The sequence below is a fragment of the Grammomys surdaster genome, unplaced genomic scaffold, assembly GCF_004785775.1.
Source record: "Grammomys surdaster isolate TR1022 unplaced genomic scaffold, NIH_TR_1.0 126059, whole genome shotgun sequence".
NCBI lineage: Eukaryota > Metazoa > Chordata > Mammalia > Rodentia > Muridae > Grammomys > Grammomys surdaster.
The window spans coordinates 2404855-2429358 of NW_021620869.1; the positions used below are offsets into that span (position 1 = coordinate 2404855).

Sequence of the window (24504 nt, forward strand, 5' to 3'; positions counted from 1 at the left end):
GATGAGATGATGGGGGAGGGCACAGGGGAGATGAGATGATGGGGGAGGGCACAGGGGAGATGAGATGATGGGGGAGGGCACAGGGGGAGATGAGGTAATCAGAAAACAAAGATGCTCACTTCAAACGAAATAATGTCAGCAATTATACAAACATAGCCTCGTATAAACACTCCAATTAAAAAGCAAAGATAAAGGGAGGAGATGGCCCAGCAGGTAAGAACACTTGCCATGAAAGTTGGATAGTCTGGGCTCTATCCAGGAGCTCATGGGAAAAGCAGAATGCAGTGGCACACATCAGTAATCCTAGCATTTCAATGGGAGTCGGAAGGTGGAGACAGAATACTCAGAAGCTCATCATGGGCCAGCAAGCCTGGAGCATGCAATGAAGGAACAGGAAGGTTCTCCCTCAGAAAAGAGTGAAAGAGCACTGACTCCTGACACTTGTCCTCTAACACGTGTGTGTGGCACATGCTCATCTGCATGCACACAAACACCGCTAGAAATAAAATAAAAGCAAAGATTATTAATGTGAATTTAAAAACCAGGAAGTAACATTATGCTGGCTGTGTGATACTCACTTTAAATACAAAGAAAAGTTAACAGTAAAAGAAAAACAACAACAAAAACAGTGAAGAAGTACAAGATTTGAACATAAATTCTAAGAAAGCTTGCTTGGGCCCATTAATATCAAACAGACTGGCCCTAAGTTTTAACGTCTTTCACAGGAACTCAGAACAGGCAACCAAAAGTTAGTCAAGACATGTTACACTAGATCTGTCCTGAATGGAATTTAGAGGACACCTCACCTAGCAACAGCAGGACAAGGATTATCTTCAAATATATATAGAACATTCTCAAAGCAGGCAACATGTCAGGCTGTAAGGGAAATCTCAGTAAAATTAAAGGGCTTTAAGTCTGGTACTGTGGCATGTGTCTGTAATCCCCCACACTCAGGAAGCTGAGGCAAAAAGATCACTAGTTCAAGGCCAGCCTGGGCAACATACAAGAGCTTGCCTCTAAAGCAAAAACATTGAAGAGGGACTGGTGGGATGGTTCGGAGGTTAAGAGCACACACTGCTCCTTCAGATGACCTGAGTTCAGTCCCCAGGTTGTGTGATTGTGTGGCCCATAACCACCGGTACTTCCAGCTCCAGAGGGATCCAATAGCCTGGCCCCCACGGGGACGCAAATCTATGCATTCATACACGTGTATATACATGTGTTCACACACACACACACACACACACACACACACACACAGACACACACACAGACACACATACACAGACACACACACACACACAGACACACACACACAGACACACACACACAGACACACACACAGTAGTTTTAAAAAGGCTTTAAGTTTATATAGAGAGTATGTTCCCTAAATATAACAAAACTTAACTAGAAATCAATAACAAAGAGCTATGACATCTAAAGAAAGCCCAAAAAGCTGGGCATGATGGCACGTGTTTGCTATCCCAGTACACGTGAGGCTGAGATGGGGGATGGCTGTACATTCAAGACTAACCTGGACTCCATAGTGAGACTCTGTCTCCAAAAAAAACCCAAAATATATGTATTTTTAAAATTGTAACATGAAATGCTCCCAAAACACCACATTTAGAAACAATCCAAAGATCAATGGTGACTGGAAAAGCCATAGAAAGCACTTGGGACTGATGACAACGAGAACAGAACTTATTAATACTTATGGAGAAGTCAGAGCTGTGCTTACAGGGCAATCTGTGGTTTCCATGTTTATTTCAGGAGCTGAGATTCCACTTTAGGAGGCTGGAAAAACAACAAACTAACCCAAACAAACAGAAGAAAGGAAAAAATGAAAGAAAGAATGGTAATTTAATGTGTTAGAACAAAACCAAAGAAAACAGTTTTATTTCTAAGCTGGAGTTACAAACAATTGTGAACCGCCATGTGAGTGCTAGGAATTGAACCTGGGTTCTCTGGATGAACAGCCAGTGTCCTTCACCACTAAATCATCTCTTCAGCACGAAGACAATTTTTAAAAGCTGTTGTAACCTGGGCCTACAGGTGAAGGCCTACAACCTCAGTTTGCTGGGACCTTAATGAGTTCAAGGCTGCTCTGGCCTGTGGCAATTTCAGTGGCAGCCTAGACAACTTAGTGAGTCCTTGTCTGGGCGTGGGGGGTGGGGGGCGGTTATTCATAAAGGTAAATAAAATTGGCAACCTTCTGGCTAGATTCCTCAAAGCAAAACAGGTACAAATCACTAATATGAGAAATGAAAGAAAAGCCGTGACAGACTTCCAACGTTAGGATTTAAAAGGGTATTAATAGCTTTAACCAAATATATTTAATGACTTTGATGAAACAGATGAATTTATCAAAAGTCACCCCTTGTCAAAGTCAGTATCAAAAATACAGAATAGAATTGCTTACATCCATTAAAGTTCTTGAGTTCATAATTTAAAACATTTCTACAAAGGAAACACCCCACCTTGATAGTGTTCCTGGTGAGGTCCGTCTGCATTTAAAGATAAAGTGAACTAAACTACTACTGAAACCACTTTCAGAATATCACAGAGAAACAGACCACAGGGCATCCTCTAAAGCAGGCCCTGTCCTCTCACTGGAACTGCACAAAGGTGTTAAGACCAGTGTCACACATGAACATAGTCAAGAAAATCATCTCCAAACCCCAGCAATTAAACCCAACAATATCTAAATGGATGGCATACCATCAACCAGTACCCCGGGGGTGTAAGACTAGTTTTAATATTATCTGCCAGAGAATTCATATAATTTATGTAATCCCCTCAGTAAGTACAGAAAATATATTTGACAAAATACCCTGTTCTGACAGACAAAATTCTTAGTGATCTAGGACTGGAAGAATTCCCCCCACACATGATAAAGGACACCCACAGGTAACCGACAGGAAAACTCACATGAGGCAGGGAGAGGCTAAAATTTTTCCTTTGTACTCAGGGACAGAGTGGCTCTTGCCACTACTATCAAAGCGGCACTGGCCCAGCCAGAAAACACAAGGGTGGGAGGGTCTGGTGCTGAAAAAAGAGTAACAGTTTTATCACCTAGGGTGGAAACATACATATATAGAAGCTGTATTTACCAGGTAAAAAGGAAAGAAGAACCTTAAAACTGACAAGTGAATTAGTAAATTATAGGATACTCTATTAACAGGCTAAACAATGTATCTTTGTATAGCAATAAACAATTAGAAGCTAAAACTAGAGTACCATTTATGGACACTGAAACACTTAGGAATAAGTATGTAGCCTATGTTCTTAGAGAAATTAAGACAGAACTAGAAAAACAGGAGAGGAAGATACTGCTTCTTCTTAGGCTAACCCTGAGGGGGATCCAGTGCAGCACTGGACAGCACATCCCACTGGTTTCCTGGCTGCACTGGATCATGGCCTCCCATTCAACATAGGTAACCACACACATGGCTACACAGCCTTCTAGAGGTCCTAAAAACTTCAGCCAAAGAGAACACACACACACACAGCCCTATGGGAGACTCCCTACTACCCATGAGGTTAAGAGTCAAATCATTAGGTCCTATAAGGGCTTTGCCTCCAGCCTCATGTGGGTGTTAGTCTCCAAGTTCTCTCCCCACACTGCAGGACCATGTCTGAGGATGCTAGCCCATGCTCTGTCCCTAGCTGATCTACTACCACACTATATGTTCATCTGCCATCTCACTGTCTAGATGCTGAGGCTACCTGTGTATAAATGGTTCTCCCTAAAGGATCACAGCCTCCAAGGTGGGGTTACTGGACATCTCAGCCACATCTAGGGCACTGGAATGGGCAGTGTGCCTGTCACCAACCTAGACACTTTAGTGTCTTCAGGATGAAGTGAGGTTGGGAGATGAGGACATGGTGTGAAAGCTGAGTGGGCCTCCTGCTCAGCATCCTTGCTGGGCCTGGAGGATGAGGGACAAGCCCAGATCAACTAGGATTCAATCATAGGTTCAAACACAAGTGTCCTGACGAGACACATACCCAGGCCCTGGGCATCCACAAAGCACAAATACTGGTCCCTGGCCCAGAAGCCTTTACCACAGCCACTAAAGCTAGGCTGCCTTCCTGGCAGGTGAACTCCTGGCCTGCTGCAAGTATCCCAGGAGCTGGAAGTAAGCCTACTAGGGGAACTGCACACATTCTTGACAGTCTCACACCTGTATTCCTGGAGATGAAGGGCCAACAGGCCCAGTCCTGAGGCAGCATTGTATGGGTGCTGCTTGAGGACAAAAGAAGAATGGCCGGGGGTTTCAGCACCAAGTGGATGACTCAAAGCTCTGCAGATGAAGCTTGAGCTCCCTTTCAGGGGGACATGCAGAAGATGCTCCCAGCCAGGCCAGCCAGCCTTCCCTACCAAAGCAGAAAAAAAGCCCTCTGAGAGAGCAGCTCCACCCAGGGCTTTGTGGTGAGCCCAGAGCTGCAGTGTGTTTCCAAGAATACGGTGATTTTTCCAGGCAAAGCTGGCTTAAATCTGATATCAGAGGATAAAAAGAAGACAGGGAGGCATACCTAGGAAGCTCTGTAGGTTAGTAAGACATGCTTATGGCTGGAAAGCGTGAGGGAGAAGAAAGGAAGAAGAGCAGATAAGGAAAGGGGGGAGGGGATCACGTGAATGCAATGCAGTGCACGGGGTCTACTGGCTGACTTATGAGATGTTCGCCAAGGCTCGACCAGCCTGGCCCACCCTGTTTAGCCTCCTATCCCATGCTGCCCTTCCATGACCATGTGCTCTCAGGGCCAGGACTCCATACTCACCTGAGAGGCTCTGGACCCTCAAAGTCGACTGAGCTTGGGAGGAAGGAGAGGTGAGAAGGTCAGAGAAGGGCAGCCAGACTGGACAGCACACAGCCTCAGAAAGCTTTTACCCACTACTCTGGAACAGGAAGTAGTGCTGGGAAGGGGCTGGGCTAGTAGAGGGGCCAAAGTCTCCTAGCAAGGAGACATTCTCATACAAACACACCCAACCTGCCCTTCTGGATCTGCCAGGTCCCTTCCCTGTCACCAAAGACAGAGTCTGTTCAGCAGGCACCTTGCAGCTCTGGACATCATGGAAGACAAGTCCTGTTGAGAAGCCTCAGCTCTTTCTAGAAACCTGTAGTCCCCATCAGGGTTCCTTTAGATATTAAATGGCTATAAACAAGAAAGACTTATCTGACATTTCTGGAGGCTACAAGACCAAAAGCAAGGTCTTAGAGCCCCAGAGGCTGGTTCATGCCTGGTCATCTTGCTGCACCCTCATATGGTGGGAGAGGTAAGGGGATCCTCTAAGGTCTCTTCTATAAAGCCACTCTATTAGTTGCTTTTCTCATTGCTGTGACAAAATACCTAATTTAAAACAACTAATGGAAGGATGGGTTTATTTTGGTTCATGAAAAGTAATGAAGTCTGTCATGGTGAGAAGGTAGGACAATGGGAACACGAGGCAGCTGGTCAGATGGCATCCAGTCAGGAAGCAGAGACAAACTCTGGTATTCTGCTTGGTGTCTCTTTATTTATCTGGGACCCCAGCCCAGATGGTGTTCCCCACATTCAGTATGGTTCTGCTTACTTCAGCTAGCCTTCTGAAAACAGACACACTCTTGGTGTTCCTGGGTGGCTCAAGTTCCTGTCAGCTTGACAACCAGATCCTGCTAAGCCGTCATGCCTGCTCCCACCCTAGTTAAGCTAGTCCTGCAGGCCAGATGACAGTGGTGACAGGGCTTGGCATACCAAGTGTGGTAAGCTCTTGACCCTAACACCACAAATACTAAAACCCCTTGTACAGTTTCCACCTGTGTCCTTACCAAGGTGCCAACTAGGAGAGGTCTTGGTGGTGCCCCAGAGCTCCGAAGTGCCACTCCTTGGCAGCCCTTGACACTCCTTGGTGTCCACAGTGGTCTATGCTCACTCTTCAAAACCAGGGCTGCCCTCAGAAGCAACAGCCTGGTGCCCATTCCTCGTCCCTGCCTCAGCTAGGCACCTGGAACTCCTCAGACCATGGAAGGCAGGGTCTAGATGAAAGGCCCCCATTATCCTAAAGACTGACTCACAGCTTCATTGCGCCTCCTGGAGGTCACTGGGGTGATAAACATCAGAGAGCAGTAGCCTAGTACTAGGGCAGTCCTCACAAGGCCTTTTTCATGAGCCATGGCAAACCAGCAGGTGGTGACACTTGAGAAGATGCACAGCACTGTGGAGTTCTGGGCAAGGTTGTGGGGGTCCAGATGCCTTGAACCCCTCAGCAGATCTCTAACACCTCTATCAGCGGGGAAAAGCCCACTTTATAAAGGCTTATGTATGTTCCTTGGGCAGCCTGAGGGGACAAGCATATTAAGGACATTTCCTGTCAGCTGTAAGGTAGAGTACCCTTCCTCAGAGTCTTCCTAAGATGTTACTGGAGCTACTACCAAAATAGACACTGCTGAGAGGGAAGGGACAGCAAATAATAAACACGCTAGCTCAGCGGACCCCGGGAAGGGCTGCTGTGGTAGCTCAGCAGGTTCCCAGGGTCTACCTTAGCTGGGAGGCAGCCTTGCACAGGCGACAGAGTGGAGCAGAATCCAAAGTCCAAGGAGTTTGGCCTCCATCCTTCTAAAGACCCTAAATGTAAGGTTGGGGCTGGCCAAGTGTCTTCTAGGGAGAGAATTCTCCTGTTTCTACTCAAATAAGCTGCCCCAAATCCTGTTCTGCTGTGTACTTCTAGAAAAGGAGGTTCAGCCTGAAAAATCAAAAAATCTAGGCTGTGGGACTGGATTACTAGCTACCCAGGAAGAACGAGGGTTTGTCACAGGTAATGGGGGAGCAGGGGCGGGCACAGGCCCTGACCAGTGTGAATGTCCTGTCTAGATCAACTGCTACTTGCTATGTTGTTGACTAAGGCAAGCATGGGGATATGATGGTGGACTCAGCACGATAGCTGGAGACTGAAGGGTTTGAGAGACAGGGATGGATGGACGGATGCCTCAGGAGCCGCTATGGATGGGAGTGGCTGCTGTCCAGTTTGAAGCCGAGCCCTCAGCAGTTATTTTCAAAGGAAAGACCAAGTCACATCCTGTCAAGTCCTCTGCTCTGACACTAGTTAAGCTAGTTCTGCAGGATGGATGGAAACTGCCGCTATAGGGCTTGGTGAATATCACGGGGTGTCAGATCCAAGTCCAGAAGACAAGCCAAGTGACAGCCCTTGTCAATAATAGTGGCACCAAAAATAGCTGCCCTAGGATGTTATGGTTTATCAACAGAGGTGATGTAGAGGGCCATCAGCCAGACATTTGACCAAGCCAATTATGGATGGAGAAGGCAGCAGCTCAGTACAGTCCAAAGTCCTGCCACAGAGAACAGACTTGCAGTCCACAACATGACCACAAGTCCCCCAGAAACTGTGGAGAGAACCTCCATGGCTGCGTACTGGGCAGGGGCCATTCAGACATCTGGCAGGCCTATGGGTCCAGCTTATGCCAGCAAGCCTGTCACAGCAGGACACAAGAGTGGCAGTAACAGTCCAGCAAAGACCAGTTGTGCAAGTAAGTCAAGGAGGCCTCCTCACTGAAGCCATTCCCTGACTCCCACCACCTAACTGGGACTGACTGATAGAGATGATTAACACCCTTCGTGCACGTCGCTGGAACTGACTTGTCACAGTCCAGGTGAGACTGCAGTTCAGGAAGGCCACAGTAGGATGTCAAAACTTCCAAGACCTTTTGTTTCCCGTTCCCTGCCTCCTCCAGAGCCCAAGCTGCCCTCACCCGTCTCGGCACCCGTCCAGTTGTGCAGCTGGCTAGTAGAATGTTAATTTGGCCTTGAGCTTTTTGGAACAAGACTAATTCATAAATCATTCATGTTTATTTATAAAGTCACATTCCAAAAATATTTCAAGTAATAAATACTTTTTAGCATTTTCACAATCTGCCTGCCTGGTGTAAGGCTTCTGAAGTCAAGCAGGTCATGTGGATTCTGCGAAGCCTTTCACAGCAAACCTGGGTCCCAGGGATCTCCTGGCTTCACTGAGGAATGAAGATACTACTTGGGAGTCCTAGCCCCACCCTGCAGCACCCACTGGACTCTGAGGTGTTTTCAATCCAGGACAAAGCACCCTATTTTAGCCCCAAGATCCACAGCCAGCCCCCAGAGTTGATGAGAAGCTTGGCTCATGACTGACTGGAGATACGCCTGGATGCTGGGCACAGGGGTGGCAGGCACTCTGGCCAAGGCCAGAACACAGGTTCCAGTGTCAGGCTTTCATCACTGCCATGAAGGAGACCTGCAGGGGGAGAGGGTATGGTTGGGCCCTGTCCTCTGACCCCCCCCCACCCCCTGTCTTTCCAAACACCACCTGAGAACGACACAGCCCAGCTCCCAGGGCTCCTGTGGCTCTTTATGAGGGTGTCACAGCACCATTTATCACAGAGGCCACTTGCAGCAAGGCTAATGGGAGGAGGGGAGGGGATCAAGCCCCAGCCCACCCAGCAGACGGGGCAGGAGAGCCAAGCGAGGCGAGGGCACCACACACAAACCTCCTGCAGCAGCTGGCCCAGCATCTCCTGGCTGTGAATGGACTGCCTGTGGAGACAATGTCTGGTCATCTCCCAAAACTGCCTGACAGACCTCCCACCAGACCCAGGCCCTACTCCCAGGCTAGGACCTGCAGGGAGTCTCAAAGCCCACAGGCCCACCTCTTGGCTCTGCTAGAAAGGCAGGAGCCTGGACACATAGGCCAAGCACAAGGCTCATATGGAAGAGTTACAATGCTGGGGACCCTGACCTCTGCTAGCCTCCACGGCCTGGAGACCTACCTGTCTATTCTGGTTGCTATGGTCACTGTGAAGGTACCCTCTGTATCTGGCAGGTAGGTGGAAGGCACAACCCTGTAGTTCCCCACAGAAAGGAGGCAGAGGCGGCTCACTTCCTGGGCATAGCAATGTGGTACACAGCTTAGCAGTGGCTCCTGGAGCAGCAGGGAACACGCATCCTGGTTCTCACCATCTGCTGGAACCTGGGCAACAGTAGAGTCAGCATGGAGGCCAATACAGGGTTGCATGCTTGCTCTCACTCTGCATAGCGGCAGCTGAAGGAACACTTGCCCTGGTTCAGTTGGTATACCTGATGTTCCCAGTCCTTGAGCTATGGAGCCACTCTGCTGAGGAAAGGAGCCGTGGAGGCAGGACGCCCTTGTCAGAGGCCCTGCCAGTGGTCAGTCCTACACACACTAACCAGGCCCCTACACACAAGTGCTCAAGAGTACTGGATGGGCCCCGGGCAGGGGCACTCTATCTGAAATTCCAGGTGGCCTGACTCAAGATTTGAGGAGTCCAACTTTCTGGGATGTACTGACACCCCTCAACAGAAATTTTTTAATGAAAAAATCCTGTTCTCTCTCGCCATGTCACCTGCATTCCAGGGACACATGCTTTCTCCCCAGAACAGTGAATCCTGTCATAGCCCAACACGCCCTCTGCCAATGCTCACTGTGAAGTGAGGGCCCAAGATGGACATGGCCTCATGGGATGGGAAGCCTCATTATTGTCACCATGGAGTCTGTAGCCCATGACTCTTGACCTTTAGCACAACGCTTCTCTCTCCTCTCCCATTTCTCCAACTAAAACTTAGCTCAGTGTGCTCCCGGCCTGCTGGCTACGAGGTGGAAGTGATGATGAAGCAGCACCCGGGGAGACCCAAGACCTTCCCCATCCAGAGCAGCCTGGTAGAGAAACTGGTGTAAGCAAGCTCCTGGGCCATCACAGAACCCCCATGCTGAGGCCCTTCGGTGTGGCCTCTCCTCCATCACCTATGGCTGCCCTGGGCTAACAGCCTCAAAATACAGTTCCCAGAGCATGTCTTTTTAAGTCCTGAGCCAGACTCACAAAAGCTTTGCCTCAACCATGAAGGTATCTATCTAGAATCTTCTGGGCTTTTGACTGTGGCTGGAGCACCTGACCACCAACCTGTCCTGCTACTGTCGTGGCCAAGTACAGGTCTCTCCTCCTGCTAGTCCTACTGGAGTCTATGGCCCTTTCCAGCAGAAGCCCAGACTTCTGCCCTGCTCTACCTGAGCCCATTGTAGAGCAGCTCTTGCCAGTCCCACCTGGAAGAGTGACATGGGAAGGATGGGCTGTGAGACTGCCCATGGGTGTGTATGTGACTACTATATGTGTGATGAGTGAACAAGGCCTCTCTACAGTAACTGCTTGCAGCCACATCCACCTCAGGGTGAGGCTAGGCTTCTAGCCCTTAGAGAAGTCCAGAGCCCAGGGTCAGAGGTAGGAGGAATGCAGTGGATGGAATGACCTCAGACAGGGTATTTGGAGTGAGGTGAGCTACCCTGAATGACCCCAGTGAATAGCCTTTGTGAAACATGAGGGTGAGTCTTTTGTGAGGCCGGCCAGCTGGACCACCAGGCCTAAATGACAGAAGCCAGCCTCTGTGTCACAGTCACAGGCCTCTCCTGGAACCTAACTCACCTGAAAGACATGGAAACCAATGGGATGGAGCTGGCTGTCACTGAGTCGGCAGTGTTGCTGCAGAGTGATTCGGATGTAGCGGGGGCCAGCACCCTCAGGGACGGAGAAGGGGAGGCAGGGATTGCAGGGGTATGACGTAAAGTTCCTGCTGCCCCCTGCTGTCTGGCCAGCTCTCCAGCAGCCCTGCAACTGCACAGTCTCCCACTCGCCTGCAGGCAGGGCTGTTCCAGGTGATGTGCCCTTGGAGGCCAGCCTGACAGCACTGCCAGGAGGACAAACACAGAAGGCACTGGCAGCCTGGTCCAAAGGAACCTGCCCAAGTCCTACCCTCACACTGAGCACACCCTGGCTCCTCCCCAGACCCAGCTAGCATTGGCTCCTCACCTGAGGGAGACTTTCCCAGTGGAAAAGACTCTGAGCAGGAACTGCCCTGGCACATCCTTCAGAAAGGTGCTAGGGACAGCCAGGTAGTAGCCTGGTGAGAGTTCACAACGCAAGTGGATCTCACGATCATATGCATGGCATGCAGTGCCGACGACAGGGGGTGCAGACAGGACTCTGGGCAGGCTGATCTTCCGTTTCTCTACCTGCATGAATGGAGGTAGGAGGCTGAGCAGAGTCACACCCATGCACTTGGCCTCTGCCTCCCTGCTCCTCACAGCTCAGGCAAAGCTCCCCAGAACCTTTTGAAAAATCTAGGCCTACAGACAGCCCGTAGCATCCATCCCCCTGAGCCAGGTGAAGACGCCAAAGACCTAGGACTTCCTTCAGGGGGGGAAATAGACAAATCTAGAACCATGTTCAAAAAGGCCCATGACCGGTGCAGCCTGGGGAATGCTGGAGAAGGTACGTCCCAGTAACTTTTTGCAAGAGGAAAGGACCATGATGTAGGTAGGCTACACTCACAAAGGGACAATGAACAGTGGTGTGAGTTGTCACATGGTATCATGATACACAAGGTTAAAATACAGCCACTGAGTAAGCAAAGAGCAGCTCCTGACCTACCTGTTCTAGAAAATAGATACTAGCTCATAAAACTGACCAAATGTCTGAGGCTGACCATAAAATAAGCCTATACATGTACAGGCTGTAATGGAGGAATCAGAGGAAGGTACCTAGGTGGAGTATACAAGGCAAGCAGCAGCCCTAGAATGATGGGAAACTCTTCCCTTGAGGAAGATGGAGACTTAGAGATCAAGCTAGCCTCCACCTCTGTGCGGGTTGGTTGAGCTTTGAATCAGCTGCTTCTGTTGCTGTATCAGAGGTGTCTGATATCAGAGAACATGGAAAAAGGTATCAATGGCCAAGGATGGCAGCTCCTGGGACCCAAGCCTCCAATATATCTGCATACCTTTCCACCATGTGACCAGCAGAGGGAGTTACCTTCCAGATGTGCAAGCCCACAGCCTGGTAGTCTTTGCCTGGGAGGTTCACTGGTGCAGGGCTGGCACCCGCCAGTGCCCGAGTCTGGCCTACTAAGCGCCTCCGGGGTCTCTGAAGGACAGCCACACACACCTCACTGGGTTCCAAGAGCCGTAACCAGAACTTGGGGTTGCAGGGAAAGCAACTGTTGTTCCGGCAGCCTCCTGCTGACTGCCCTGTCACCCAGGCACCAGGCAATGTCCGTGTATGGCACAGCACCTTCTCTAGTGAGTGGGAGAGCATGTGTCAGATGAGAGGACCTTGCTGGCTCTGCTGTACCCACAGGCCGAGGTAAACACACCAGTGATAATCAGCTCACCCTCTGAGAATCACATCTGCTCCCTCCACCAAACCCCCAGTCAGTCAGTCAGTCAGTCAGTCAGTCAGTCAGTCAGTCAGGCAGGCAGACAGGACTGTACCCATCCCTGGTGTGCCAGCCTATGCAGGCTCCTGGCTTCATAGAGGATAGTCACTCCTGCTGGCGGTCCTACCTGTGTAGAGACTCTGTAGGTGGCCGGCCTCTGTGACTGGGTAGCCGATGGTGACCTCATCAAACTCCCTGAGGAACTCCTCTTCCTCTACCCAGAACTCCCCTTCCTGGAGTCGTGCCAGCAGCTCAGACTCCTTAGCTGGCTCTACCTGGTTCCACCCTTCACCTCTGCAGGAAATCTCCTTTCAGTGCAAGCTCAAGATGGATTATCAACTGGTAAATAAGGAAATGGGACCCTGGGGGGGAGGGGGCGGGGCGGAGAGCCTCGAATTTTTGTCATACACTGCACAGTAAACTCCTTTGCTAAGTGTCCTATAGAAAGTGCCTTCTATGTGCTGGCTGTCCCTCAGAACATCTCCTTCCCAGAGGGACCCCACACCTGAAAGAAGCTGCCTTAAGGCCTTCATAGCCAGGTCCAACCCTTTAGTCTCTGAAGGAGCTATCATGTTGAGTGAAGTGTTGCTCAGTTTAGTGGCACCAGACCCAGCCTGGGCTCAGAGGGTAGCTGGGGTCCAAGAACCTCGGCACTCCCAGGCCTCAGGGGATCCTGGCTTAGGTGGGTCTTAAAACTAATCTGAGTATTTTAGCTGCATGTTACCTCAAACCCCTACTCAACCAAAAGCTTGGCCAGGTATTTACTATCCTATAGGAACCCAAGATAAAACCCCATAAAAAAATTACATGATCTTAGCTCTTCCAAGACCTAGGCAAGCACTTTGGTACACAAATGGGTACAGAGTGAGCTTTGCGACAGGAAGGCAAGCACCACTTTGGCAGCTGGATATGACACAAATGGTGAGCAGAGCAATGTGGCATGGATGCCCCAGGGTATCAACCCTCTTCCCACATGCACCCAGCTCCTGGTACTTACCCTTCTCTCCAGAGGCCCTGCCAACAACGCCGGCCCCAGGGGTTGTGAATCCGTAGTAGGAGGATACCCTGGCCAGTCCGACTCCTGAGATCCTGCAGATCTGAGATGATGAAGGCATGGAACTCCCCGAGCTCCCTGGCACCTGTGAGAACAGCCCAGTCGTGTGCAAGACCAGCATCACCATGTCCCTAATCTGGACAGGACACAGAGATCCCTCCTTTCCTGCCCGTGGAAGATGCTCCAGGACTCCATAGTGCTAAGGAGCTCTGTTCCTAAACACAGGCCAGCTACTCGCAGTGCTCACTGGCATTCTGTGCCATGAGGGCTGACAGCTGGGCCCTGGCTCCCTGCCACCAGGGACCGATGCTGCACATAGTATCCCCTCCTCTGGGCCTCAGTCCTCACCATGGGTGTCAGTGCAGGGCCAGCTCTCCAGCATGAAACCATCTTACCATCATGTTGAGGACTTTAAGCCAAGAGGAATTCCACCTGGCCAGAGACCACAGAACAAAGGGCCTGACATAGGAGAGAACAGTGCTATTCCAGGAGGGTAGAAGCCGAAAGAGGGCAGGAAGGCTTATGTGGCCACAGCTCTAGTCCCAAGGACTCCACAGCTATCATTCTTGGTGTCCCTTTCAGTCTCAGCCCTTGACACTTCAGTGGGTCCCAGGAGCTCTTTGCCAGAGAAAGGAGTTCTTCAAAATTCAAAGTGTCAAGTGTCAGTTTCCCCACATCTGGGACTGACAACACCAGCAGGGTCTGATGGCCAATGGCTAGCTCCCACCCTCAGGAGGGAGGCTCAGTGGAGTCAGGATGGCCAGCAGTCAACACACCCTGCTCCTCCCCTTGAGTCCCAGGATCTGTCTGAGGATCACAGACCAAGGCTTTGTCAACTCTTAGTTGTTGGTCTGGCCAGTGTGATTACCAATTAAGTTTTGGATTATTTTGATGTTCATATTTTATTGTGGGTATGTGTGGGTAGAGGGCACGTACACATGTGTGTGCAGGCCAGAAGACAGACTTGGTGTAGTTTCTCAGGAGCTGCCCACCTTATTTTTTGAGTCAGGATCTCTCAGCAACCCGCAGGCAGCCTCCTGTCTCCACCTCCACAGAGCTGGAATTCCATGTACACATTGCCATGTCTAGCTTTTTACCTGAGTGCTGAATGTTCAGTTCATGGCCTCACGTTGTACAGTACACACTTACTGACTGAACCGTCTCTCTAATGCTATTTCTGAACCTAAGTTATACATCAAAATATTCTTAAGTGTATAAAGAAAATTATATCAGAAAGATATGGCCAGACATGTAATAAGTGCCAATGGTCTTAACACTCGACTACCTAAGTTCTAAGTAAGTCTGAAACTCAAAAAAGAAAAAAAAAAAAGATCTGAACTAGCTAACATTACTGGAGGATCAAGAAAACCACAGCAGGTCAGAAATTCCAATGTATATAAAAGTGGTATACAATACCACCAGAAAAGGTCGCATACATTCAGGAAAAAACTCAAGAAGTACACTAAAAGGTTCTATTTAGGCGAGCTTTTCTTTCTTTATTTTGTACACAAACTTTTCCTCATGAACCTTAATATGTCAGAAGGATAAAAAATGGCTTCAGACTTTGTTTGGTAAGCAACTGGGGCAGGGATGATGGGGGGTTAGCTTAAATGCTGTTCTTGCTACTGCTTCTAAGCTGTCTGTGAGCAGCAGGGGACACAATGTAGGTCCTGTCTTGCCCTATGTGAAAGGACTAGACTAGGAGAAAGAGAGTAACCTCTCTCTGGAGGAGGGATAACAGGAGGACACACAGTCACGACAGCCTAAAAGGACTGATTTTCTTCTCTGTAATAAACTAACGGTGGAGGGAGTTGTAGCCATAAGCTGTACCTGCTCTGGGGCTAAGCACAGAGCAGCTGATTAGACACTGGTCCTTCAGGCGGAGTAGCTGCCGACAAGTTCTGTGCTCCCCACCACTGGTTCTGTCCTGTTGGCCACTGGTTTTCATTACATCCTTCAGACTCCACCTTTCTGCCAGGCTTCCAGTGAGATCCACCAGGGCATCTGCCACCTGCCCTGCCCATAGCTGCTCATAGGATCCATGGACCCTGGGGAACCAAGAAGCACCAATAAGAATGACCATGCCACTGAGAGCTTCTTGCTCTCCTATTCTCACAACCATCACATCCCAAAGTATCCAACCCACCCTCTCTCGGCACCTGGATCGCCTCTCTGCTTTGTACCACATCTTCACCCACCTATAAACACCGGCATCTGCCATATTCCTGCTGTTTTCTGCCCAGGTTCAGACCCATCCTTCCTCTAGTGTGGGCAGCAAAGGACAAGGCAAAGAAGCAAAGAGGCTCCAGCCTAGGCTCAAACCCCATGGTCCCAAGTATGACATTCTGCCAGCCTTCTGAGTTCCTCTGCTCAGCTACCTGGCCAGTGGCCAGCCTCCTTCAGCAAGATGCAAACCCCATGTAGAAGGGAGCACAGGGCTGTAATAAGCAAATGCTGTTCCACACAAGGCTCCTCGCTCCCTGCAACTGGGTAACAAACTACTTGTGCTGAATGTTTGGAAACATACACGGGGGCATCTTTGCACTGAGACTGAGGAATGAGGGGACCTTTCTGTGGAGTGCTGGGAAATATGGGAAGGGAAAGAGAGGGCAAGGAGGGCAAACTAGAGTCCTAAAAACAGAGTGTCCATGAAAGGACCCACAGGACTGGCTGCCAAACCCTGAGGAACGCATAGCACTCTGCACCCCAGGGCAGATGAGATGGGCCTCTGGAGACAACTTGGTTCTGAAGCCACCCAGCCTGGCTGACCCTGTCACTTCCGTATCATACATACTTAGCATAGGCCTTTTCCAGTAAGGGAAGCCAGAACACATCCTCTCTCTGGCACCGAGAAAAGCAGAGTCTCCCGGCAAGACAAGGCAGACGGTCATCTATGGTCACCTCCTCCCAGTGTCCAAACTGCCAAATTCGACAGGTGAAGAAGCCTCGGTATTTCTGGTCAGACCAGCCTGGCTGTCCTGGAGGGAAGACCTAACACACAAGGAGAGGCCAGATAGACAGCATGTGATCAGCAAGGTGTGTGTGTGTTCCTCAGCATCCCAGCAGTGTAGCCTCCACAGAAGCACTGCAGACACTTGAGGGGCCACCAGAGAGCCACTGTCACCTGTGCTCCTCAGTGTCCTAACGGTGTAGCCTTGATAGAAGCACTATGAGCACCTGCTGAAAGCAAAGGGCTCTGCTCTGTTGGATGTCACATCTGTATGTCCATTTTCATATAAATAACTCATGTCCCCAAAGCTTATAGCCAACAAAGTTTTACTGCCCCAAATAAGCATTTGACCTGAATCCAAAGCTTTGGCAGACAGGAGTAACCCAATTTTTTTCTGGTTTTCTTTTTCTTTTTTTTTTTTTGGTTTGGTTTGGTTTGGTTTTTGGATACAGGATTTCTCTGTGTAGCTTGGGCTGTTCTGGAACTCACTCTGCAGACCAGGCTGGCCTTGAACTCAGAGACCTGCCGAAGCCATGCGCCATCACACCTGGCTTCTACAGCCCATGGGCTGGACAGCTGTTCCTGTTTCTCAGAGTCAAGTGTCCAAAACTGGCCAGCCACTGGTCAGCTACATCCACGCTGCTTCTGTCAGTAGACAAGGGCAGGCTCTGCACCAGGTAGACTTGGTGTGGTGCTGGCTTCAACCCCAGACACCCAGGAACTATGAGGATGACAGCATCAGTGCCTTCTGTTACAGACAGATGGCAACAAGGCTGTACGGAGAGGTAACAACAGTGATAAGGTTAGCCCAGGGCTCGGGACACGAGACAGTCACGAATGTTACCTCCTCATTGCTGTTGCCTTAACTGAAAACACTGAGCAATGAGCCAACCTAAACATGTAGCACTGCATACCAGAAGACAGTTTCAATCACCTTTTCTTTGTTGGTATTTAAAGCCTATGTATGAAAAAATAAAAAGAGAAAGAAATCAATCAAGTAAAAAAAAAATCCAAACCAGAGACACAATATGCCTCTGCTGACCCTGTTCTACATGCTAGTTTGGCCTGGTTTTGTGTCCCAAATGTGTGGTGGCTCCGGTCTGGTGGACAGGACGCACTTGGGTCATTGGGTCACTGTCTTGGTGTCTGAACCCTTCCCACCCATGTTGCACAGACACAAAATGTGCCGCGGCAGGCCCTGTTTTCAGAAGAACTTCCTGTGTGTGCACACAGAAAGAACTGAGTGGGAAGAAGCCTTGAGATGGGCTGTACCTGGTCCAGGAGGTGCTGACTCTTCTGAAGGGCGGCACAAGCACATAGGAACCAGCAATCCCCCAGCAGCCCTTGCTTCACCTGTCCTTCCCATGGGTTATCTGGAAACAGCTGAGGTGTGGCACAAATTTCCTGAAACCAAGCCATCCAGAGTTAGCTCATGCCTATGGTTCCTCTTCAAGCTAAGAACACAGGACCCCAGGACAGGCTCTGGAGGCACTTTCTCATTATCTGAGCTTCTAGCCCCGATGGAAGGGGATGTTACTTCCTTTGCCACAGTTTTCTCACGGCAGGACCTCAATTCTGGAGGATCCTTTTAAATCAGTTCTGCTCTATAGATTTATGATGACCAATATCAATCGGTTCCTTTGTACTGTAGGAAGTCTACTGTTTGTCTACCAGGTTCAATTTCCCACCCACCTTCCGCCTTGTCTCTCTTCTCACTCCTTGTCTGCACACCTCAGCTACCAACCTGTCCTCTTGCTTCATAAAAACCACTGGCCACCCACCCACCTTCTGCTACCTCTCCTTTCTACACGTTCAAGTATCCCACTTCTGAGGCAGACCACACCAGCATGCAAGTGGGACAGAGCTCTCCCATCTTTAGTAGCTGGCAGCACTGTATTCCCTTCCTAGGCTCCCTTCAATGACAGCTTCTCAGAGAAATTAGCAATCTTACTGGCCCTCCCTTACTCTCGGCAAGTCAATCATCCCTTACACTGCCTCAATTTCACCTTCGTGATGTCAGATATAACAGGCATGTCTTATCCTTCAGTAACTTTCATGGCTGTCCCCTGCCCCTCAAGGGTGTGGAAGCCCCCACTAGCTCCATGATGCCACATGCTCCTCTGGTACTTTCTCTTCACTGCCTGCTGCATCTCACTTGTTGCTGACTGCCTGTCAGGATGCTCATATGCACATTTATACATTAAGGCTTAAGGCTAAGTTTCAAGACCCTTCCTCTACCCCTTCCCTCCAGATCCTGAGTGGCTCTTTCAAGCTGGACTATAACCGTCTCTCCCACCTACTGTACTCTTCCTGAGCTTCTGATCCATCTACCCGACACTTCCACCTGGTCAAGGGAGGAAAACCAGGCACTGCTTAGGACCACCACCCATCTATACCACTCTGGCCAGGAAGCAAGAACTCATAGATAGATAGATAGATAGATAGATAGATAGATAGATAGATAGATAGATAGATAGATAGATGTGTGTTTGCCTGTGACTCAGTGTGAATATGGAGGTCAGAGGCCAACTTACTGAAATAGGTTTTCTCTTTTCATCATGTGGGCCCCAGAGCCCACACTTAGGTCATTAAGCTTGTTGGTAAATGCAGGGCCATTTCAATAGCCCAAGAAATCACTCTTGGTTCCTGCTCTGGTTTCTACTTCAAACAGCCACTCCTTCCAAAATATTCGCAAAGCTGTCTAAACCCATTCACCCAGCTGTCAGGCTAACCTGAACTGTCATCAACTTTAGTACTACTGAAAGGGCAGCCCCTACTCTTGCCCTGTCAGTCCCTTCCCTCCCAGGAGTGAGCTTCTTTCCCACTGCTCTTCTTCTGTCTTGTTTACTACTGTTGCTACAATTACAAATAGATACACTCACATGGCTACAATAATAGTAAGTTTTGAAAAACAAAAAGATACTATCCTGTGTCCTAGTCACCAAAGAGCAGTTCCAACAAACTCACTCCTTAATTAAAAACCTTCCACAGGTCTCTACTGACACCTAGAACATATTTACCCGTTTGTATGTCATGCGTGAGTGTTTTGCTTGAATCTGTGTCTGTGTGCTCATGTGCATGTAGTGCTTTCAGAGGCCAGAAGAGTGCACTGGATTCCCTCAGACTGGACATACAAATGGCTGTGAGCCACTACATGAAACCCATTTAAAAAAAATTATTTATTCACTTTATAACCTATTATCAGCCCTTCCTTTCCTCCCAGTACCCCCCTCACGAAAATCCTCCTCCTCCTCAACATTCCTCTTTGGAGAAGGGGAAGCCCAGCTCTGGGTGCCAACACCCACCCCCTCTGCACATCAAGTCGCTGTGGGACTAGGTACATCCTCTGAAACCCCTTTTTAAAGTAAAAACAAAACCTAAACTCCAAGGGCATGGCCAGTAAGGCTCTTTCTCTCCCTTGCCTCAAAAAAGCCAGGATATTTATCAACGCCATTGTGCCAAGCAGTTCAGGGTGCACAAGGGCTGGAACCCAGCCAGTTGTCACTGTTAGCACTGTTGTCACATGTGGGACAGGCTGTTCCCCAGGTAGTCTTTCAGCTGATAAGTCACTTCTAAAAACCACCAACAAAAGCACTAAGCCTGAACATCCATCCATTTGAGATGCACCAAGGCCAAAACAATTCCTACCACAGCCCTTTGTGGCTATGAGGGGTAACGCTGCTGTGAGTTGCATATCTGCATGGACACTGCAAGTGAACAAGACTGATGGAGGCTAGATAGAATCAAGAACATGGGAGTGTGCTTGTTATAATGGCCAGGGGTTGTGCTGAATTATACCCGACCAAACTTAGGTGGTGAGACAGACCTAGAAATACTGCTTCTAATCCCTTCTTCATATCAAAACAACTACCTACTACCTGACTTTGAGTAGTAGTATATTTTAGTACAAACCCCAAGACAACATCTAAAAACAAGCCGTTCCATTGCTCTGTCCTCCTGAATTAGAGGTAACTACCTCACTTGAATTCTCAGGGTTGGCTATCACCTTTTCTGAATGGGCTTGCAGACAAGGTCCTGCTAACCACGGAGTCCACCCGCCCAGGCCAGGGAGCCCGCTGCACCTGGGGCCGTCTCCAAGTGATGTCCTCCCGAAACTGGGCCAGAGGCGTGGACAAGTTGTAGAAGAGCGAGGTGTCCGAGGCGGGGAATGCGGCGTCCCGGAAAAGCTCCCGCGCCGGCGTCTCGGCCCGGACCGCCCGCATCTTCGGCGCCCTGGGCTCCCATCTGCGGCCCGTAGACTCGGTCGCCGCCCGGGAGCGAGTGCGCGGCCTTCGCTGCAAACCTGGTCTCCTTAGGCCGCGAGACCTACTGGTGCAGAGCTGCCTAGCGCCTCAAGCTCCGTTGTCTAGGTAACCTGGCTGGAGCCAACCAGGCGCTGTGCTTGAGTCACGTGACAGAGCTGCCTGGTCACGCACGCGCTTCAGCTCCGAGCGGAGCAGGACGTGTAGGTTTCTGCTCCCGCGAGAGAGCGCTGTCTCCTTGTTTCTAACAGGGCGGCGCTAGCCTGATGTCAGTAGGCTTTAATTCTCAGGACACCGCAGTGCTGTAGCCACTTGAACTCGAAGTCTAAGGGACCACAGGAAGCTGAAAAGTCACTCTGGCTGAGGTCGCTTTGCCAATACTATCCCAGCATGCAGCGCCGTTCCCAACATACATCGCTGATCACAGGCGTTGTCTACTTCCCAGCATGCTTCTCTCTTTCCGGTGTGAGGCAGGAACTTGGCATGCTGGTGGTTCCTCCCTGTCTTCTGAAAGAGCCAGTGAGGAAGTGGCTCAGCAAATCCTGTTGTTACCCCTCCGTGCGGTGGTGGTTGCGTTGTCCTAGGGAGGCAGAGGTGTCACTGGGGTTATAGTTTGTCTCAAAACAATGCGCATTGGATGCTCTTGATCCTAAACAGGGCCAGAGAATGCGGCTAGAGCATTCCTTGAACCCCTAAATAGCCGGGCTATGGTTTTGTTGACTGGATGATGACCAGGACCTGGACTTGCGGCTCCACGATTATTCAATGCCATGAGGAGGACAGTGACTGATACACTCTCCTTCTGGGACCTGCTCTTCCAGTTCCCTGGAAGGATGCAAACCAGCCAGGGGCTGTTCTCTGTTCCTCTTCCAACTGTATGTATTTCGTCAAGACTAGAGGCTTCATACAGAGACAAAAAAGGAGATGAAGAGGCCTCACACATTGTAGACTGCTGTTTGCCACCTGTTAGGGCTGCTCTGATTTTTGCCTCCTCTGGGCCACCTTTTCTCAATCTTGGATAAAAAGTAGTCAAAGGAAATGCGGTTTGTGCAGTTAAGTAGGTCAAGTACCCATTGCCGAAAGAGGAACAACCAGGTCAAGCTTTTACCCGTAACTTGATGCTTCAGAGCCTAGACAGTTCTCCCAGTGAGAGGCTGTCCTGATCCTGCATTAGCAGCAGTTGCTGCTGTGTCATGATGCAGCTACCTAGTCCTCAGCACCATGACTTGAGGTGCAAGACGCGTCTCTTTATTGAGGTTATAAAAAAGGAGTGGCCACATAGCCCAACATCTCTTTGGAATGCTTTTTCATTTAGTACGTAATATTGACTCAGGTGACTGACTGGCAGACTAAAAACTGTACTACAGTTGAAATGAATCATTAAGATCCTGGGCTCGGTTTTCCAGGAAGTCTTGAATAATTGTGGCACATTATCCTTAACTCAAGAGTTATGCACAACTGGTTTACCCCCAGAAGTCTCATGGGAGGGGTTAGCTCAGGAGAACAGCTTCCTAAGGCCATATCCATATCCAGGGCTGGGCCACAGGCAGAGCCTGGCCTCCAGAATCTGAAAGAAAAAAGCATCTTAGTGTCACTGTTGCTGTGATGATACATCATGACCAAAACAGCTTGGGGAGAAAATGGTTTGTTTTACTCACAGTTTCACAGGGAGAAGTGCTGTTTCCTGCCTCCTTTCCATGGCGTGTTCAGCCTGCTATCTTATAGAGCCTCAGACCACCAGAGCAGAGATGTACCACCTACAATGGGCTGTCCCTTCCCCATTGATGACAACTAAGAAAATGCCTTGCAGCTGGATCTCATGGAGGCATTTTCTCAATTGAGACCCCTTCCTCTCTGATGACTCTACCTGTGTCAAGTTGACAAAAACTAGCCAGCACAGACAGGAAGGCAGCTGATGCTGATTAGACAGTAGCCTAGGCCTGCAGGATGGTTGTACTTTAGTCAGACTTGGTGTCAGGGCAGCTTATCAGTTGACTTGTTTTAACCCTCATTCTAGAGCCCTATGACCTGTTTTCTTCCAAGTATGTAGCTGTACTGGCTAGTTTTGTGTGTCAAATTGACACAAGCTGGAGTTATCACAGAGAAAGGAGCCTCCCTTGAGGAAATGCCTCCATTAGATCCAGCTGTAAGGCATTTTTTTCAATTAGTGATCAAGGGTGGGAGGGCCCACTGTGGGTGATGTCATCCCTGGGCTGGTAGTCTTGGGTTCTATAAGAAAGCAAGCTGAGCAAGACAGGAGAAGCAATCTAGTAAGCAGCAGCACCCTTCCATGGCCTCTGCATCAGCTCTTGCCTCCAGGTTCCTACCCTGTGTAAGTTCCAGTCCTGACTTCCTTAGGTGATGAACGGCAATTTGGAAGTGTAAGCCGAATAAACCCTTTCATCCCTCAACTTGCTTCTTGATCGTGATGTTTTGTGCAGGAATACAAACCCTGACTAAGACAGTAGCCTTGCTCCCGAAGCCAATTTGGAAAGGGTTTTCTTTTCCCTCCCAACCCATCTCCATCTCTGGGCTTAGATCTGAAGGTACCAAGAAGAACCAGTAGTCTAGGTGGACAGATGAAAAGGAGTATGAAGCCAGCTGGCTCTTGGCACAAGTGCTCACAAGTGAGGCACTTAAAGTCTGAGCCCAAACTTGCTGTGGTGGAACACCTATTATTCCATCACCCAAGAGACAAGAGTTGAGAGGCTTGTGGGGCCAGCCTGGGTCACACAGCAAGAAATGATAACAACAAAAACTTATCAGCCAGAGATTCTTCGTGCAAGGAACCCATGAGCTGCAAGCTCATGTCACAGCATCGTATGAGAATCTTTCGCTCCACTGATGTCCACCATCACTCCAACTTCCAGTGGGAAGACTGAGTGCGTGCCCATGGATGTCTCGGAGCCCTTTGAAACCTGAGCCCTCCTTGCTACTTTCTTTCTGAACCCTTCTTCCTGCCTGCTCTGGTTTTTCAAGAACATGTTCCCTGACTTCCTCAGGAGATCCTCTTCTGAAGCCCTGTACGTCCACTGCTGAGTGGTCACAGCTGAGCATTTCTCTGACAGTTGCACATTCTTGTGGAAATGCAGAGATGAAAACAGGCTCAGCTTTCAGATTCCCAGGTTAGACTGAAGGTAGTGGTGGAGAATAAGAGGCAAACTCAGCCCTGGAGAGGAGAGAACTGAGGTGTCCTCAGTGAAGGGACAGGTAACAGCTGCCAGAGAAGAAAATGAGTACCGAGCCAAGAGTGACGTCTTTGGTAGACTGCCATGCTTGCTGGGGACCACCATACAGCTTTTATACTCTTAGAATAACACTGGCTTCAGTTCTTTGTTTTCTGCTAGAACCATCTAGGGATTCTGACTTCTTCCTAGCTCTGAGGACATAAGTTCAGAAAGGAGAGTGTGCCCCAGCTCTAGATAGTGAGTCAGTAGTTGGGGTAGATGGCTTCGGTGGTTAAAGTGCTTGTTGCCGAAGTGTGAGAACCTAAATTCCATTCCTAGCACCCACATATAAACCTGAATATGACGACCTGTTTGTCTTAATTAGGGTTTCCTTTGCTGAGGAGACACTATGCCCACAACTCTTAAAAGGAAAAAATGCTTATTTGGGGCTGGCTTACAGTTTCAGAGATTTAGTCCGTTATCATCATGATGGGAATCATAGTGGCATATAGACATACATGGTGCTAGAGAGATAACTAAGAGGTCTGCATCTGGATCCACAGGCAGAACGAAGAGAATGAGACACTGGGCCTAGTTTGAGCATCTGAAATCTCAAAGCTCACTCTTAGTTACATACTTCCTCCAATAAGACCATACAGACTCCAACAAGGCCTAAGAGTACCACTCCCTATGGAGTTGTACTCAAAATGAAATGCAAGTTTGTACTTCAAAAATGAAGTTGTAGATGAAAAACACATGGACACACACATACAGTGCAGCCTGGAGTCAGCTGAGATCTTCCTGGTGTGATGTGTAGGAAAA

General features: G+C 49.4%; 1 protein-coding gene across 2 annotated transcripts; it reads right to left on the bottom strand.

The window, feature by feature from the left end:
- Window positions 1–7826: 7826 nt before the first annotated feature.
- Capn10 (calpain 10) lies at window positions 7827–20942 on the bottom strand. Of its 2 annotated transcripts, XM_028755386.1 has the most exons (13): window positions 20336–20942; window positions 17526–17657; window positions 17188–17211; window positions 16098–16294; window positions 15134–15351; window positions 13247–13388; window positions 12377–12543; window positions 11847–12109; window positions 10848–11050; window positions 10464–10725; window positions 8799–8998; window positions 8520–8565; window positions 7827–8266 (listed from the first exon to the last, which is right to left on the bottom strand). In XM_028755386.1, exons 1-13 carry the CDS (start codon window positions 20474–20476, stop codon window positions 8237–8239), a joined length of 2025 nt encoding a protein of 674 aa, XP_028611219.1. In that variant the 5' UTR covers window positions 20477–20942; the 3' UTR covers window positions 7827–8236. The 2 variants fall into 2 exon arrangements, with proteins under 2 accessions (XP_028611219.1, XP_028611220.1); XM_028755387.1 differs by lacking the exon at window positions 17188–17211 and having other exon boundaries at window positions 20336–20940.
- Between the last annotated feature and the right edge of the window lie 3562 nt (window positions 20943–24504).